We start from the raw sequence: 19,385 nt of genomic DNA, 5'->3' as shown, positions 1-19,385 counted from the left end.
GGTGAAAGATAGAGATTTAGTTTCATCTTCTACATATGGATATCCAGTTTTCCCAGCACCATTTGTTTAAAAGGCTATCTTTTCTCCGAATATGTTTTTGGCACCTTTGTCTAGCATCAGAGGACTGTATCTATGTGGCTTTGTCCCTGTGTCTTCTATTCTATTCCATTGGCTTTCATGTCCTGGTGGATGCCAATGCCATATTACTTTTGTTACTGTAGCTCTGCAGTGTAATTTGAGATCGGGTATTGTGATGCCTCCAGAATTGCTCTTCTTGCTCTGTATGGCTTTGGCTGTTCTGGGTCTTTTATTCTTCCAAATTCATTGTAGGATAGTTTTTTTCCTATTTCTGTGAAGAATGGCATTGGTATTTTGGTGAGAATGCCACTGAATCTGCATAATACCTTGGTAATATGGCCATCATGACCATGTTAATCCTGCCTATTCAAGAACCTGCAGGTGTAAGTTATATAAATTTGCTGACTGCTTCATAAAAGCACCTTTTCTGGATCCCTGAAAAAGGTTTTCAGAATTGGTAGATATCCAGAGCACCATGAATACTAAGAAAAACACTGTCCCAGGGAATCTAGGACATGACATTGAAAAGGAATACTGTCATCAGGGAAGTCCGTCCAGAGAGGTCAGCACTGAGACACGCCCTGGGAAACTTGCTGGGATTTAGATAAAGGCACTTTCATCTGAGCTTTGAGAACTCTCCTACGTAAGAAGCAAATTGGAGGGGCCCCAGCTTTCTCCACAGCAACATTCAACACGCGAAGATCCTGAATAAATGCCTCCAAATCCCCAAGGATTCAAAGTGGAAACCAAGAATTTTCTGCCTAGTTAAATTATCCTTCAAGGGCAGTACCCGTTTATCTGTGGGGTAGGCCCCCCTGGAACCCTAAAACAGCGGGTATGACCAAACTGTGGCCTGTTTCTTCTTGTAAGGCCATTTCACTCAGTGTTTGCATCACTGTACAAAATACCCAGCAAGAACAACTTAGAGAGGGAATAGATTGTCTGAGGCTCCTGATTCCAGAAGTCTCAGTCCGTGGATGGCCAACTCTGTTGCTCTTGGCTCAGAGTGAGGCAGTTTCGTGTGGGGCCCGTGGAGGAACACTGAGAGATCATGGCAGCCAACAGACAGAGGGCAAGGGGCTGAGGGAGGATGCACCCTCCAGGGCAGCGCCCAGTGACCCTCCTGCTCTAGCCCACCCCACCGGCCTACCCATGGGTCCCTTCAGTCCACGAGGACAGACTGATCAGGTTACAGTTCCTCTGTCTAATCATTTCACCCCAGAATGTTCCTGCACTAACTTTTGGGGGACACCTCACATCCAGCTAACAACCAACAACAGCAAAACAGAGACAGAAGACAGGGAGGAAGCCACAGCATTGGGGTTTCACCTTTGGCCTCATCTGTGACGGACAAGAGTCAGAGGGCATCACTTAGAGCTGACAAAGCAAGAAACCCACGTGCACCAGAAGTAATAAAGCCTATTAACCATTCAAATAGAGACTGCAAGAAAGATCATGGTATTGACTTTTTTGGAAAACTAAGGGCAGGGAAGGAAGGAAGAACAGGAAGCACATTAAGTTTATAACTGCTTTACTGGGAAACCATTAGACACTGTGTAGAGAATTAGAGATGAAGGGATCATAGGAGCCACAATTAATTTTATCAAGGTAACAAAGAGAACAAAAATACCAACCCTTTGATATCAGAACTACACGTACATGGAGCAGAGATCACAGAGGGACACACTTTAAAAGAAGCAACTACAAGAAAGAGTACATATAAAATAATACGAAAAATGAAACTCAAGTCTATATTCCATATGTAAATGGATCTCTGTAAAAGAATATCAGATCGTATCACAAATAAAATCCAAAATGCTTTGCTGCATACAAAACTCATTGTGCAAAACAAAGTCATTTAAAAATGGAAGACTAGACCCAGGTGTACCAGGGAAGGCTGAACAAAATGAAAGCAGGCTCATGATATTCATATGAGGCAAGGTGGATCCGAGGCCAAAGAACAAGTAAGAGATACCAAGAAGGGCACTTTGTCATGCTAACGGGATAATTCACAATTAAGATATAACAGTAATGAATATTTATACACCTGATTACATAGCAGCAATATTCTTAAAGCAGAGATTAACTAGACACACACACACACAAAAATCTCCCAGCTGCAAAGCCTTTAATTCAATTGTCTCAGTCCAGGGTAGAACAAGCTGACAGAACCTAAGGAAAATCCTTTTCACCCAGCAGTGCCACCGCTGGGCAGAGGTGGACACAAACAAGCTCCCGGCCGGTGACAGCAAAGGGTCCCGAGCATGGCTCACTGACACACAGCAGGCAGGGGAGGGCTCTCCGTCCAACCAGGCAGGCTCCTGGAGCAAGCTGTGGGTGAGAACCCAGTGAGCTGCGCCACCCAAAGACCACAGCAAAGGACCGCCCTGCACGGTGGCAGGGTCCCCGGTAGGTATTGAGTTTAGCAGGGAGAATCAAGGTCCTCAACAGTGTGACACATCTTGTTCTGTGGGGAAAGAGAAACACGAATAGAAATTCGCATTTGCCATGAAAAGACATGGAGGAAAAGGAAATGCCTGTTTCTAAATGAAAGAAGCCAGTCCAGAGGAGCTACACAGGGTGGGGTTCCAACTGTGACACTGGGAAAGGACAAAACCAGAGGGACAATAGAAAGATCCCTGAAGGCCAGGAAGGAGGGACGGAACAGGGAAGCAGACAGTCTTAAGGACACTGAAACTACTTTACCCAGCATGGAAACAGTGGTACACATCATCACACACTTGTACGACCCCTGGGATGTGCACACCTAGTGTGGACCCAGGCTCAGCCACAGCCCTGGGAGCAATGAGACGGGAACGCTCCCATCCCCCATCCCCTGGCCCGGGGGCTGTTGATCATGGAAGTGTCCGTGCATGTATGCGGGCAGCAGTTCAGGGAAATCTTGCTACCTTCCTCTTCATTTTGCTGTGAGCATAATACTGCTCTAAAATAATAAAGTACATTTTTAAAAGGAAAGGGGAGAATTGTCATTTGTGAGAGTGAAGAGCCTCTGAAAGCAGACACAAGACCATAGTAACAGCGGTATCATGCATGGTAGAGGAAGGTGGGTTATTTACTTTTTTTGGAGCTGGGAATGGAACACAGGGCCTTGTGCCTCCACCACTGAGCTGTGTCCCCAGCCCTGAGGATGCATGGGAAGCGAGCCAACGGGGACAGGAAGGGAAGGGAGACTTCTGCTGTAGACCACACACCCACACAGGTGTGCAGATGAGTGCAACGCTGTTACTCATCTACAAAAGGAAAACAAAACATCTACAAACACTATCCCTCACTTGATGAGTTTGGGTACTAATTTTATTTAATATAGAGATAGACACTATTAATTTTTTCATAATAGAATTATGGAAAACCTGTGTGCAAGAAAAATAAAAAATAAAAAAAACCTCAGTCAGTTTCTGTCTTTTTCAGACTCAAATAAAAAGTAAAATCCTGTTCCATTATCCTTCAATTTGCCTGAAAACTAACATCAAAAACCTTTTATTTTGCTTGTAAATACTTAATCATTCCCCTTCACACAATGAAACAAAACATAGCAAACAGATCATTATCTCCCTTTAACCATGCCGTAGAAAGCCAAGTCTTTCTCTCCAAGACCCCAGACAGGAGGGTCGGATGGGCTGCTGAGCCCTTGAAACATGGCTAGTTCAAGTGGAGACGTGCTGTACGTATAAAGCACACATCAAAGTCCAAAGACATTTCCTGCGGTCTGGACACGAGGTGTCCCCCAGAAGCCCCTGCGTTGATGCAGGAATGTTCTGAGGTAAAACTATGGACTGTGAGAGCTGCAGCCTCCTCAGTCTCTCCTCGTGAGAAGGGACTGACTGGGTGGTGACTGGAGGCAGCTGGGGGAGGCATGGCTGGACGAGGTGGGTCACTGGGGGCTGCCCTGGAAGGGGGCATTTTCCCTGCACCCCTTCCCTTTTCTATTTCCAGCTGCCATGAGGGAAGCGGCTTTCCCCCCCCACCCACCCTTCCGCCATGATGCTCTGCCTCATCTTGGACCCAGAGCGATGGAGTCAGCCCACCATGGACTGGATCGCTGAAACTGAGCCAAAATAAACTTTCTCTTCTGTAAGTTGTCCTTGTCAGGTATTTTGATCACTGTGAAACAAAAGCTAACTAAAACAATATTGGATGGGGGGAAAAGAGTGTAAAATAGGCCATTAGTAATCTTTAATGTGGACTTCATATTGAAATTATATTGGTCATTATGTTGGGCATGTAAGGTCAGAGTATTAAAATTAACAGATAAAGTTAATTTCACCTAACTTTTTTAACATGACTACTGAAACATTTTACTTATGGATGTGACTCACACATTCTACTGGACAGGGCTGGCCCTGGGAGGTAGAAACCCATGTATGCTAGACTAGATTGTGCTGCAATAATAAGCAGCACCCCAAACCTCACTGCTTAACAGTAAAACGGTACATATCTCCTTACTATCTTGGTTCTTGCAGTAGCTAGTTGTAGTACTCAAGAGCATATGCTATCACTTCCCAGAAAGGAAAATGTGCATTCATGGGACATCCCTGGGTTGACACATTACATCTAAATAGTCATATGAAAGGGGGTTTCAGGGTTCTACTCAGATCACTTGCTCTTCCTCTATGTCAAAAGCATGAGCATATCCCACATTGAGGTGACTCCTTCAGCAGGGGTCCCAGAGTAATAAAATGCAGGGAACAAGGACCTGCAGACCCGCAGCAGTAGCCCACATAAAACCTGAACAAGAAATTATGGTTTCTGTAAGCCAGTGAGTCGTGAGGTGGTTTGTCACTTGGCAAAGCTGGCCAATACAGAAATAATCCAAGTGTGGCAATTTCAGCAATGTTAGGTTTTTACTATGTGTCCCATTGTCAGGAGGTTTTCTCCATATGATATTTTGCAGTAGCATACCTAATTACATCCATTTATTTCACAAACACTTATATAGCAGTTACTATATGCCAAGAACTATTCCAAGAGCTCTACAAAAATTTATTTACTCCATCAGCACAAAACCTCTTACTTGTCAAGCAATTTAAAATTCTAATAATATCACTATTTAAGGAAATTTAAGTTTGTGTTTTCACAATTATTTACACTTATAGTTGTGAAAATGCATCGTATTACTGATATTTCATCATCACTTTAGCTTTATTCTACTTCTTCTTTCTAACACTAAAATCTTTAAAATATTTTTAGGTGTAGTTGGACACAGTATCTTTATTTTTTTAATTTTATGTGGTGTTCAGGATTGAACCAAGCATGTATTAGGTGAGTTCTTTACCAATTAGCCACAACCCCAGCCCCGATATAAACTTTAAATTTTTTTAATTGGACTAATTTCATATTGTCTTTGTTTTGTTGTTCCTCAAATAACACCTTAGGCTCTGTTTAGCCCAATATTAGAGAGTACATCCATACATAACTATTTGTTGTATGACAGAATAAATAATTGAATGGATAAGCGTCAATGTTGAAATTTGCTTTTAAGTAGCATTAGCAGACAAATTGATATGCATTGTTTATTGTATTTAGTTAGGAAGAACAAAATAAGGGAATATTGCCTAAACCTGCAGTAAAAACAACTGAATTTCATATTTGTGAGAAAATCAATTTCAAGTATAAGGGCAACATCAAGGACCAGAAAAACATCATCGAAACAACTAGTAGCATGTTCATCTCTATATCCTTAAAAATGGTGTGTAGACAATTTTGCTTAGAAAGCTGAAGTCAGGGTATTGTTCTGCAGGTCTGGCAATCAGAGAAAGTTATTACACACTATCTTTTGCCCAAGGAAATTGATAATGAATTTTTTTATTCAATTCATGTATATAGTAACAATGATTATAGATTAATTAGGGACTAAAAACTAGTTGTACTAACATTTTAATTTCATGTCAATGAAAGATTATAAATTAATTTATTTAAATGAAATACTGTAGTATATAGATTTACAAAATGACTAATTAGCCCATCTAGAACTTGTAGGAGACCAATGGACTTCCCACTTAATATTTAAAGACATTAATGAATAAACAATCAGCAAGAAGTTATTTCAAGGATGTAAACATTTATTTAAAGCCCTAATCAATACTGAAATATATCTAATTTCTGTCTCAATCCTTCCAAATCACTGCATAGCAGCAGAAAGCTCAGTACTTAATAAGGAGTTCTGAGAGTTGCTCCATTTTCTTCAGTTGAGTAAAGATTAAATGTTTTTGAAAGGATTGGGGGAGTTGTTTGCCTGTTTTCCATTGTCTATCCCAACCAGTACCCTAATCTCTGTTGAACAGATCTGGACAGAATCATTAACATACCCAAGGAGATGCCATTAGAGAAATATTTTTTTGTCTGAGGTATAAGGTCATTTAGATGATGCACCTATTGTGTGAGAATTACCCTCTTTTATATATTGAAACCATTCTCTAAATGATGACCTTATATCTTTTCTGAATTGTACAACAGTAAAGAGATGGAAATACTTTTCAAGACATCAGTTATCAGAGAGTGAAGCTTGAAAATTGGGGCTCTAACAAAGTAATCAGAATGACATCACATACCAGGAAGCAGTTCTGCCCTCTCCAGCAGTACCTCTCAGAGACCGAGTGGCCCCCCAAAAGCAGCTTCCAATGAATATGAATTCTATCAGTCACATCCTCTCTTTTTAGTGATGCAGTTCATGTGTCTAGACGAATTTTTCAATTGTTAATGAATGCTTGTATAAAATATTATCAGAGCCATAAATAACTCAAAAACAAAATCTAAGAAAACCACAGAAGCACTAATCACACTTCTGCGAATGGCATGACCCAGGATAACAAAACTCTATGGACTTCAAAATTGTTTTTAATAAACTTTTTTGAGTATTATACTCCATATCAATATTTATTACTTCAACTAATAACTGACTGTTCAGGAATAAAGAAGGCAAAAAGCAATTCGTCTCAGTTCAATTGTGCAAGGTAATTACTTCCAGGTTGAATATGGGATTTATTTCAACTTGGCTCACAAGGAAATCAGCTTACAATTTGCCAATGTACACATCTAATTAGAAGTCCTCTTTCTCTTTATCATATATGTATCTCCACATTCAGACTGATATGTAGGATAGGCCTAGAGAGAGCTGGAATTAGCATACATAATATATTGTGTTATTTATTTTTTATTGAATTAATAAGTATTATGATATGTAAACACTCTCAAAATTAAGGTATAAACTGAATATTCATTAAAAGTGAACTTTAAAAAGGGGGAAGTAGAAATATCTTGCCTTAGATGATGACTTTGAAAAGCCAAGAAGAACAATGGAAATCCTAAGAATTAGGTATTATATAGGCATATCAGCAGAATGAGGCTGAGTCACATTGGGTTATGTTGTACCAATTTAAGGAATAGTAAAAATAAAATGCAAGAAGCTCAGCTCCTAGCCTAAAGCCATAGAATCAAGGAAGGTTGAAATTTAGGATCAACACTGCAATATCTAGTCATAAAGTATTTCTAGTCTTAACATTCCAAAATAGCACACCTGTTTTGGACTTTATACTACAGTATACAATTTGATCAGTTCATAAATCTGACTATACCCAAAGTGCACAATACTTAGAAATAAAACTGTATATGTTCTGGTGACCATTTCTGGGCTGTTAGAGCTATGTGTTGGATTGTTTGCTTACATTTATTCTTAAAAGTCTAGGACTTAGCTTAATATATTTTGAGTAAATATTTTGCTTTCTAGGACTACTTTTTAGCCTCCTACTCTGAGTAATTTTGCAATGTAGGCAATTTTCTGCTTGTGTGGCAGCTTTTCTTTCAGAATGCAATAATGTGAATTTAGATTGTTTTATTTTAAACCCAAACTTATTATTTACTCTTTTTAAAATATTTATTTGTACAATTTAATTATTGAGCATAGTGGGTTTCATTGTGGAATATCGGTACATATAAATAAGGATTATTATTTGAATGTGATTAACAAGAATATTAAGCAAATTTGACTTATTTGTACACAATGATCATAAACTCCTATTTGGCAGTGGAGTCCACTTAAGATCTCTTTATACAAACAGAACATCAGGCTGGAATGGTACGGCAAAGAAAAGCTGCTCAACTGGACATCCAGGAAACAGGTAGATGAACATCCAGGAAAGAGAGGGGGAGGGGTGGTAGAGAAGAGAGAGAGAAAGGAAAGAGGCCATGGACCAGATATAGTATTCCAAGACATATCTCTAATTAGAACTCACATTCTATAGATTCTAACACTTCTAATAATTCCATCAAATTATGAGCCCTGTCCTGGTTCAGTCATAGGATGAGTTTTTTCCAATCTTACAGCTCTAAAACAGGTGGCACAAAAGGTCATGACATGGTTCAGTCATGAGACCGGGCTTGTCACATCTGACAGCTCTTAAACAGCTGGTACAGAATGCATGGCATGGTTCTGTCATAGGAGTAATATTGTCTCATCTAGCAGCTCTAAAACAGGTGGCACCAGAGGCCCTGGTTTTGTTCAGTCATGGGACCAGGTTTGTCCCATATTACAGCTCTAAAAAGATAGCACAGGAAGCCATGGCCTGGTTTGGACATAGGACTAGGCTTGTCCCATGTTACAGCTATATATCAGGTGGCACAGAAGGACCTGGTCTGTTTTGGTCATGGGGTTAGGTCTGACATATCTTATAGCACTAAAATAGGTGATTCAGGAGGTTCTAGCTTGATTCAGTCATGAGACCAGGCTTGTCCCATCTTGCAGCTGTAAATCATGTGGCACAAGTGGCCCTAGCCCATTTCAATCATGGGATCAGGCTCTTCCAACTTATACCTCTACAGCAGATGGCAGAGGAAGTCCAGGCCTAGTTTGGTCATGGGACTAGTTTTGTCCCATCTTACAGCTCTAAAACAGGTGGCAGGAGGCCCTGGCCTTGTTCAGTCATGGTACCATATGCCTCCCATTTTAGAGCACTACTACAGCTGGTACAAGAGGCTCTGTTTTATTTTGGTAATGGGAACAGGCTTGTGCCATCTTACTGCTCTCAAACAGGTGGCACAAGAGGCCCTAGCCTTATTTGGTCATGGGACCAATTTTTGTCCCAACTTATAGCTCTGAAAAAGTTGGCACAGGATGCCCTGGCCAAGATGGGTTATGTGACTAGATTTGTCTTCAGTTAGAGCCCTAAAACAGGTGGCACAGAAGGCCCTGGCCCGATTCATTTATGGGACCAGGTGTCTAAAACTAACAGCTCTAATACAGGTGGTACACAAGACTCTAGTCTATTTCAGTTATGGGTCCAGGCTTGTCCTATCTTATAGCTCTAAAACAGTTGGCACAGTAGGTCTTGGTATAGTTTGGTCATGGGACCAGAATTCTTCACTCTTACAGCTCTACAACAGGTGGATCAGGAGGCCTTGGTCTGGTTTGTTCATGAGACCAGGTTTGTCCCATCCTACATCTCTAAAACTGGTGTCAAAGAATGTCTTGACCTTGTTGGATCATGGAACCAGGTTTGTCTCATTTTACAGCTCTAGGAGGCTCTGGTCTGGTTCAGTCATGAGACCAGGCTTGTCCCATCTTACAGCTCTAATACATGTAGCACAGTTTTCCCTGGTCTAGTTTGCTCATGGGACCATGTTTGTCCCATCTTACAGCTCTAAAACTGGTGGTATAGGAGGCCATCATCAGGAGTCATCATTGGTCCAGAGTTGTCCCATCTTACAGCTTTAATACAGGTGGTATAGGAGGACCTGGTCAGGTTTGGTCTTTGGACTAGGTTTGTCCCATTTTACAACTCTAATACAGGTGATATAGGAGGCCCTGGTCTGATTCAGTGATGATACCACGCTTGTCCCCTCGTATAGCTCTAAAACAGGTGGTACAGTAGACCATGGTCTGGTTTGGTCATGTTACCGGGCTTTTAGCATATCACAGTGCTAAATCAGGAAGCCCCTGTTCTGGTTTGGTCATGGCACCAGGTTTGTCTCATCCTACATCTCTAAAACAGGTCATATAGGAGGTCCTGGTACAAGACTTGTCACAACTTACAGCTCTAAATCATGTGGCATGAAAAGGCCCTGATCTGGTTTGGTCATGCAACCAGTTTTATTTTATCTTACAGCTCTAAAAAAATGTGATATAAGAAGCCTTCATCTGTTGTGGTCATGGGAGGAGGCTTGTCACTTCTTATAGCTCTAAAATAGGTGGCCCAGAAGGCCCTGGTCTGGTTCAGTCATGGGAACAGGGAAGTCTCAGTTTACACTTCTAAAATGGTGTTTCAGGACACCTTGGCCTGGTTTGATCATGGGACCATGTTTGTTTCATTTTACAGCACTAAAACAGCTGGTAAAGAAGGTTCTAGTCTGGTTTTGTGATGGGACCAGGCGTTTTCTCATCATGCAGCTCTAAAACAGGTGGTACAGCAGGCCCTGGCCTGGTTTGTTCATGGGACCAGGCTTGTCCAAATTTACAGCTCTAAAACAGGTGGCCCAAAAGCCGCTGCTTTTTTTTTTTTTTTTTGACATTTGACCAGGCTTGTTCCATCTTACAGCTCTAAACAGGTTGCACAGGAGAACCTGGCCTTGTTCAGTCATGGAATCAGGGTTGTCACAACTTACAGCTCTAAATCAGGTGGCACAGGAGGACCTGGCCTTGTTCAGTCATGGAATCAGGGTTGTCACAACTTACAGCTCTAAATCAGGTGGCACAGAAGACCCTAGTCTGGTTTGGTTATGACACCAGGTTTTCTCAATCGTGAAGCTCTAAAACAGATGGCACAAAAGGTCCAGGCCTGGTTCAATCATGGGATTAGGATTGTTCTATATGACAGCTCTAAAATGGTACAGGAGGCACTCGCCTGGTTCAGTTATGGGACCAGGCATGTCCTATATTACAGCTCTGAAACAAATGGCATAGGTGGTCCTAAACTGGTTTTGTCATGGGACAAGTTTTGTCCCATCTGATAGCTCTAAAAAAGATGGCACAAGAGGCCCTGACCTTGTTCTGACATGAGACCAAGCTTGTCCTATCTTCAAGGTATAAAACAGGTGTCACCGAAGGCCCTGGTCTGGTTCAATCATGGGACCAAACTTGTCCCATCTTATCACTCTAAAATAGGTAGCACAGATGCGCCTGCTCTTGTTTGTCATAGGAACAGACATATTCCATCTTGAATGTGTTCCTAGTCCCTTCTTGATTCATGGTCACTAGGCTACCTTGTTGCTGGGAGTAGAGACATGGAATCAACACAGACTCCGGGTGAGAGAACTGGCTGGAGACCTGCCTCAGGTCGTCGTCCAGTAGCTCAGTTTATTTTTGGAGTGCACACAACAGTTATAGGGTTTGAGTGGGGCATGCCTGTCAATCATACATAAGCATGGCAATATCCATAAGCCAGTCATCTTCTGCCTAATGTTACCACATTGTGAGGAACCTCTAAATATTGCTGCCGTAGCAGAAAGCAGTCTGGAAGGGTCTTTAGCCCTTACTGAGTCAGGGGTTTTATACTCTGAAGCCCCTGACTCTCAGTTTTTTGGCTGAGCAGTTTGGCAATGCTAACCACAAGTGCTGAGGATGTGGTTTCACCCCATCCTGCAGGCGCTCCTGTCAGGCCTGAAGGAAGGTGGATATTTCAGGCACTTCCAAGCTGCTAGTAGCTGCTAGCTGAGACTGAAACTTATTCCAACATTTCCTCTCTTTTTATTAAATTTGTTGCCAAAGGAAAACCATGATGAGAGAAGAAAGGAAAAGGGAAAAGAATAGAAAAAGAGGGGAGAAACAAGAAAGAGAAAAGAGAAAACATCCAGACATGGCCCTTTCCTGTAGCTGCAGTTGTTTCCTGCTGTGCTGAGCAGACAGCCACTGTTGACTAGATCTCTGTCTGTCATTTGGGTCCCAATCTTAGCTGGGCATGGGGAGCAAAGCAGACATGGGGGACAGGAGACCTCTCTCAGAAGGGGTGAAGATTTAGGCCTTTGCACAGGTGGGAGGGTTGATGTTCTTTGCCTCACCTCTGTTGGTGCCCAAGCTTTCTCCTGATGGCCCCTCTGCAACTGTGCCTGTCTTAGGTTGTTTCTCCCTTGAGGAATCTTACCTGTCATTGACTAACCAGTCATCCTCTGGGGCCAAACAGGGTGATGTGGAGTGTAAAAGGCATTACTACTGAGAGGACTGCTGCAAAAAAGGCCCTGGTTTGCTTAGGTCATGAGACCAGTCTTGTTCCATCTTACAGCACTAAAACATGAGGCCCTGGTCTGATTCAGTCATGTGACCAGGCTTGTCCCATATTATAGATCTTTAATCCTTAAGATGTAAGAGAACTATCACTCTGAGGTAAGCTGCAATTCAAATGGTTTTCTGATAAGATTCATAAGCATCCATTACATACAACAGATGCACTTGTCTTATGTACAGTCCAAAGATATAATGCATCTGGGAGGTAAAGCATCTGTCAAGTCTTTCATGGAAGCATTACTCTCTGAAATTATCCCCAGAGTGAAGAACCTTTAAGAGTGCAGATTTGTGGCTGTCAGTCGATGCATGGAGTTTTCGTTTGTGTATATTTTATGTGGTGCTAGTGTGACCACTATTCTAGTCTGTGACTCTTGCCCTACTCATGACGCTCTCATTTCCCTTTGCAGAGCATTATACTGCATGTAGGATCTAAGCTGATTGGACAGGTGGACCACCAACCAAAGAAGCTGTCCTCTCTCAAAGCACTTGTGTGTCCTTGAGGTCTTTCCACTGAGATATAGTTGTCTATACTGGGGTCCATTCTATGTTGAAGCCATGAACTCTGAACCATAATAAGAATGTTAAATATCCTGCTATAGTTTTCAGAGGCTTTGGGGATAGTGTTTAGCTTTTCTTCTCTACTTTATTTAAAGGTTCATTGAATACCAAGCAGAAAACTGCCTTGTGTATAGACTTCAACTTAATTTTGTCAGTTGTGTTCTACTAAATAACACATTTCTGTTTTTTTTTTAATTTTTCTTTTTCTTTCTTTACTTTATTTGTCACTAGTAGTTTTTTAACAGCTGCTGACAAGAATAATCAGTTTCCATTTTACATGCATATTCGGCAAATTCCTCAGGGATAAAGCAACTGAAGTTCTCAACATCCAAGTAGAAGAAAACTACATGTCCACAATGGGGCTAAGGCAAGATGACCACAGCATCCCTCTAAGTAGCCACCCACATAGGGAGAAATTATAATATACACCAGAGAGTCCCTGGAAAGTCCATATCAGAGCATTGATACAGTATTGATAGTGGAATACCACAGAGTAATAAAGGGAAAAATACCAGATCACCCAATAATATGGAAGAATTTCAACAGCATTATGTTCAGTAGAAAGTGCAGGTGAAAAGTTACATACTATCTGATTTCACATGTAAGTATTTTCAAGGCAATGGAAAAGAATGCATGGCTTCCATCAAGTACCTGGAATGTGTGATGGTTTCAAGGCTCCAGTGTGGTGATCTGCATGGTAGGGAGATTGACTACAAGAGAATTGGAGAAATTAGTATTGGTGAGCTAGTTTTCTTCCATTTTGAAAAAAATACATAAATAAGCAAAGGCAGAACCTGTAAAAACCCTATGGATTGGGCTAGAAGTGAAGGTATCATTTAGATTTACTATACAGAAATCTATTTAGTATATATAGATGTGCTAATTAGTTGTCTTTTGCTAAAAGAAAAAACCTGATAAAAACAACATCAAGGGGGAAGGACTTAAACTGGCTCAGTCTCTAAGGATTCAGTCCACAGTTATTTGGCCTCTGGGCCTGTGGTGAGTTAAAACAGCTTGATGGGAGGGCAAGGCAGACCTGAGCTGCCCACCTTATGAGGAGAGGAGAAGAGAGAGAGAGAGAGAGAGAGAGAGAGAGAGAGAGAGAGAGAGAGAGAGAGAGAGAGAGAGAGAGAGATTGAGATTGAAAGGGCAGCATGGTAGGATGTATGTCACAGGACCATAGGACTCCATGGGCTTCCAGACCAGCAGTACCCTGTCTGTGTAAACCTCCCCGATGTTCAGGTGTGGGGAAGACGAGGGTCGCTCTGCAAGAGGCCACCCATGGTCTGGGTCAGCATCTAATCCCCAGGGCTGATTTCTAGCTGGCCCTGCCTCACCCTCCCTGACTTTCGGCAAACGTTAGGCTCCTAAGCCCACCCTCTCCAAGTGCCATTTGTTTGGAGTGGGTGAGGTCCTAGAAAGCAATGGGAAGAGGGGCGTGCCTCCTTCCCTAGTGGGCAGTCAGATGTCTGCCCAACCCTCCCCACCAGGATCCCTCCTGGCCAGCCCTTCGCCAGGGTATATTCAGGCCTCAGTGGAGTGGCCCAGGCTCTGGTCGGGGGGCCTTGCTCTGGTTTCTAAGCTTTGGCTGAACACCCCAGTACAGGGCCTGAGGTCAGTCTGCAAGTTCCAGACTGGGCCAGCAGCCATCTCAGCTGCCCACACACCCCAGGCACTGCATACTCAGCTCCTGACTCAACTCTGATGAAGACACAAACAGGATGGGGCTCCTCCCTCCTGCACCACTGGAGGGCAGGGTGGCACCCTCCACAGGGAGCTCCGCCTCCTGGCCAGCAGAGGCCTCGGGCCAGCTCCTGGCAGCAGGGTGCACAGCAGGCTGGAACACTGCCACACCGCTCTCCTCCTTCTTGGGCATGCTACTCCCCCACCCCTGCCTTCCATCTGTCTCCTGTCAGTCTCCTGCCTCCTGCCAACCCCTGAAGACCCTGGACAGTCCAGAAGGCACCCACAGCAACCACATTCAATGCCTGGCCCATCAGGACTGGACTGCTCGGTAACTCGGACACACCTGTGGTAACCTCCTGAACCCCAAATTCCACAGCCCCACAGCTGAGGGAGTGGCCCAGTCTAGCTCACGCAACGAGGCTCAGCACCCCCAGCCCAGCCTCTCTGGCCTGGCAGGGACCTCTAGCAGAGCGTACCCACTTGCCTTCTGGAGTATGCCCGTGGTGGTTGCTGTGCCCAGAGGGTTGCTCACACTGCAGGTATACATGCCCAGGTCCTCAGCAGTCACCACCAGGATGGTCAGCAGCTGGAAGTTCTTCAGGGTCGAGGAGATGAGGAGGTGGCCGTTGCTCTCCAGGAGGGCCCCATCTGTGACAGCACAGAGCCGGTCTGAGTTTCCCCTAGACAATGAGGGCCCCTGCTGCCCTGCTTGTATCCCAACCCCTTACATTTACTCCAAGTGGCCTGGGCAGCTGGCTGGGCTAACACCTGGCAAGCCAGTCACCGACTGACCCAGGACCAGGGTCTCATCTGAGAGCTCCCTCAGGAAGATTGGTGCTGAGGAGGAGGCAGGAAGAGCCTTCAGAGGGAAGTCCAGGCCAGAAAGTGTGGGCAGGACGCAGCACTGCCTCCTCCTGGAAGCCCTTCAAGATTGCTCAGCCCCCATGCCCAGCCTGCCTCTGGGCTTAAGCCCCATAGGTGGGTAGGGGCTTGCCCCTCTGGTGTAGGCACCATGGCGGTTGGGAAAGGACCCTGAGACAGTGGGGCCTGCTCACCTTGGTCCCTGCCCTTCAGACCTGACAGCCAGGCCTGCCTTCTTCCTGGGGGGCTCCTCCAGGCCTGCTGGAGGAGGGGTAAGGGTCTCAGTAGGGAAGTCTGTCCTCGGGCAGCACCAGCTTCCTCACACTGCCTGTCCTCCCGGCAGGCCCAGGTCTCAGGAACTGGGGTGTGAAGACAAGCTGGACCTGCTTTTCACCTCCCTCAGCAGTGGGCTTTTGGGGCTCTAAGGCCTACAGTGCAGGAGGGGGGTGCTTGGGGCCGGGGTCAGGCTGGGGTCAGGAGGGTGGGGGTCACAGAGGCTGCTCTGGAGTTGGGACTTCCAGGCAGCTCAGGGGTCAGGGAAGCTGGGGTCAGCTGTGCCTAGGGTCGAGTTGCTCTGAGATCAGGAGAGACCTGGAGTCAGGAGGATCTGGGGCCACAGGACTGGGCTCAGAAGGTCTGAGGTCACTGAGGGTGGGGCCATAAGACTCCTGGGTCAGAGGGTCTACAGTGGGGGAGGCCTGGGATCCTGGCTGCCGTCTCCCCAGGTGCCCTCCTTGCAGCTGTCTCCAGGATGGCCTCACATGCCCAGTAAGGCAGGCTCAGGTCAGCAGAGGTGCCCCCAGGACTCAGGTAGAGCTGTGGGTGCAGTTGGGAGGTAGGGGCAACAGCACCATAGGAGGGGCCCAGCAGGACCCTGAGGACGAAAGGGTGAGTGATCCTAAGAGGCAGGGATGTTCCAGGGGATAGGACGAGGAGGTTACCTTCAGGTCTGCCCTTCAGGATCCGGGAGATGTGAGCCATGGAAGCCTTCACCCTCTGGCGCAGCCCAAGTTCCAGGGGTTCCTCCAGTGGCAAACACTTCCCAGGGAACTGGAATAGGCCACGGGAGGGGGACCACTTGCGCTTTCTGCTGGCTGCAGCCTCCCCCAGCAGTTTCTCCAGGTCCTCCGGCTCCTCTGTGATATCCAGGCCAGCTCGAAGGCCCAGCTCCCCTGGCCAGGGCCAGGCAGCCTCAGGGGAGGGCAGCTCTGGCTGCTCCCAGGGCTTGGGGACCCTCCTGAAGATCATGAACTCGAATGGGAGATACTTGATGTCATACAGGTCAGAGAGGTTGAGGTAGGCGGGATCCACCTCTGAAATGTCTAAGGACACAGTGTCATCAGCCTCTGTATCCCCTGACAGGTCCCGGATCTGCACCAGGGACACCTGCCCATCTTGCTCCCACGAGGTCAGCTCTGGGGAAGCCCTCAGGGTAGCCCCTCTGGTCTCAGGCACTGGCCTCAAGTCGGCCTGAGGTTGAGGGCTTCTCACTGCAGCCTCGTCCTGCTCCTCGGAGGACTGGGATACGGCCCAGGCCATCCTGGCCCACAAGGGACCCTGTCCTAGCATGCCCCCTGCATCCCCACCAAAGGCAAAGGTACCGTAGCCCGCCACCCCCGCATAGCCCCCACGGTACCCCAGGGAGAACTTCCGGGTGGTTGCCTGCTCCTGAGGCCTTGGTAAGGGGGGTGTTGCATCAGGGGAATGCTCAGCCTCCTGAGACAGGCTGCCAGTGTCCAGGGAAGGGCTGGACTCCATGCCTGTGGGGCAAGTTGGTTCCAGGGAGCTGGAAGAGCTGGTCCAAGGCCTCCCAGGTTGAGAGATGCTGCCAGGCTCCTTCTAAGAGCCTGGCAGGGGGCTTCTTTGGGCTGGGCAGGGGGGCTCCAGAAGTATCTCCTTGACAGACCCTCCAGGCAAACAGCCATGAGTTTGTGGTGACAGTGGGCCACAGCCCTTTTGGGGGGCAGAACCCTGCTCAGGGTGACAAGAAGGAGCCTCCTGCCCCAGCCTGGACGACCCCGCTTGCTGAGCAGGCCCTGAGTCTCTAGCAGGTGATGGAGACAGACTGGGTCCTTTCAGGGGCTTCTAGTCTCTCCCACCAGCCTCCCCTCTGGAGGCTGTGGGAGGGCACTGTCCTTCACTGCAGGCCTCACTCAAGGGGCACTGGCGCTGGGCAGGCGCAGGGCCATCTCAAAGGAGGGTGTCTTGGTTATAAGGCCGGCCTGCTCTTCCCTGGTGGCCTCCTCCTCCAGCACGCGATGCTCCAACAGCGGCTCATGCAGACCAGGCAGGGCCCTGGCGAAGTACCCGCCCTTGAACAGGTGCCGCCTCTGGGCTGCCTGTAGGCGGCCTCCAGGGCCCTCGCCTGCCTGCTGGAAGAACTGGCTGCTGATGACACTGTGCCAGGAGACGCAGCCAGGGGCTGCCAGGGGCCCTGCGCCTTGCTGTGAGGCTGGTGGGGCCTCCGCCTCCTTGGCAGGCTGGCCGAGGGCCGCAGGAAGCCCCGTGGGTGCAGCAGCGGGGAATGGGTCACCTGCGAGGATGGCAGCGACTTGGCCCTGGCAAAAGGGGCGAGCTAATTGTCCGAGGAGGAGGAGCTGGAGGAGCAGCTGGCTTCTGAGTGCAGGAGCGGGGGCCACTCCCAGGCAGGGGGTGTCGGGTGGGCCCCGCAGCAGCTCTGGGATGGAGCGCATCACCAGGATGGACTTGTAGCTCATCAGGGAGCGCTGCCCCCCCCCCAGCACAGAGCAGTCGCTGGGTGGGGCCCCAGCACAGTGCAGGCCTTCTCCCTCCAAGTTCCCAGTGGGCCAAAGCGGTGGGGACACAGAGCAGTGGGAACCTGTGCACCAGGGCTCTTGGCTTCTGCCTGGCCACTGGGTACCCCTCTGCGCCTGGCACACTCATGGCTGAGATCCGATGAGGTGCCAGGCCTGGGAGTGTGCTAGGCGGGCTTGGGCTTGCGTTTCTGACCCTGCCCTCACTCTTTTCAGGGGATAGCTCACCTGCCAGCGGCTCCTGGCCAGGAGGAACTTGAGCTGCTTGGTGTTTATGAAGTGGGCCTCCTCCACAGGCATGGATTTCTGGGGTGTGAGGGAGCAGCCACATTGAGGAGAGACCCCAGCGCTCTGATGGGTGCCCCTCCTGGGATGGAGGCCCAGCTGGGTAGGGGCAGGTGTACTTGCCCTCAGCACTGGGGTCTCATGGGCTCATCCCTTTACTTTGCCCAGACAGGGCAAGGTAAAGGCCAGAGGTTGTAGGGGAGGCCCTGACCCCTGTTAGGGTCTCAGGATCCCAAGCCTGTCTGAAGGGACAAGTGTCCTCTGAACTGGGGCACAGGGTCCTGGGTGCCACCACCATATGTGCTAATGCAGGCAGGCCCTCATCCCCCTTGGGTTGGATGTCCCTCCCTACAGGCCTGGGGTTTGAGCCAGGCTGGGCCTACTCACCAGGAACCAGGGGTGGGTGAGGCACTGGGAGGCACTGGGCCGGGCCCTGGAGGGAGAGCAGAGCCCAGGTCAGCCAGGCAGTCAGCTGGCCCTGGGCAGGGCTGGCCGCAACCTGGGCAGGCAAGAGAGGCATGCACTCACCCTGGGGCCCTCTGCAGTGTGGCCTTGAGAAAGTCCTTGGCGTCCTCACTGAGGTGGGCAGCCATGGGGCTGCTCCAGGACACCTGCCCCTCCAGCACATTCAGCAGGGTGGCACGGTCACTCTCTCCCACAAATGGGGAGGATCAGGTCAGGCTGGAAACAGGCAGAGCCTGCCCTCAAACAAAGCCCCTGGGGATGAACTCTGGCACCACTCCCACCCAGCAGTATCTGAGGTTCCCCAGATACTGCCTCAGCTTGGAACACCAATCCAGGCAAAGCCTAAGAGGGTGTCTGGGCTCAGACCAGGGTTGGGGTCCCCACTCAGGCTGGGACAGGGATCAAGGAAACGTCAGCCTGTATGGGGGCCCTGCTTTAACCTGAGGCTC

At 47.4% G+C, this 19,385-nt stretch overlaps 1 protein-coding gene across 1 annotated transcript in view; it reads right to left on the bottom strand.

Moving 5' to 3' along the window:
• Positions 1-19,009, bottom strand: part of LOC144374663 (obscurin-like) — a 29,199-nt gene extending 10,190 nt beyond the window's left edge. The window contains exons 1-6 of the mRNA XM_078037412.1: positions 19,000-19,009; positions 18,859-18,904; positions 18,415-18,492; positions 16,354-16,734; positions 15,028-15,199; positions 13,517-13,575 (exon numbers count right to left, since the gene is read on the bottom strand). Of these exons, the coding sequence (XP_077893538.1) occupies positions 13,517-13,575; positions 15,028-15,199; positions 16,354-16,660 (538 nt within the window). The 5' untranslated portion in view covers positions 16,661-16,734; positions 18,415-18,492; positions 18,859-18,904; positions 19,000-19,009. The remainder of the gene's footprint in view (positions 1-13,516; positions 13,576-15,027; positions 15,200-16,353; positions 16,735-18,414; positions 18,493-18,858; positions 18,905-18,999) is intronic.
• Between the last annotated feature and the right edge of the window lie 376 nt (positions 19,010-19,385).

Source organism: Ictidomys tridecemlineatus, unplaced genomic scaffold (assembly GCF_052094955.1).
Source record: "Ictidomys tridecemlineatus isolate mIctTri1 unplaced genomic scaffold, mIctTri1.hap1 Scaffold_81, whole genome shotgun sequence".
Taxonomy (NCBI): Eukaryota; Metazoa; Chordata; class Mammalia; order Rodentia; family Sciuridae; genus Ictidomys; species Ictidomys tridecemlineatus.
Note: the sequence above shows the minus strand (reverse complement) of the source record. Positions and strands in the feature narration are given on the sequence as shown.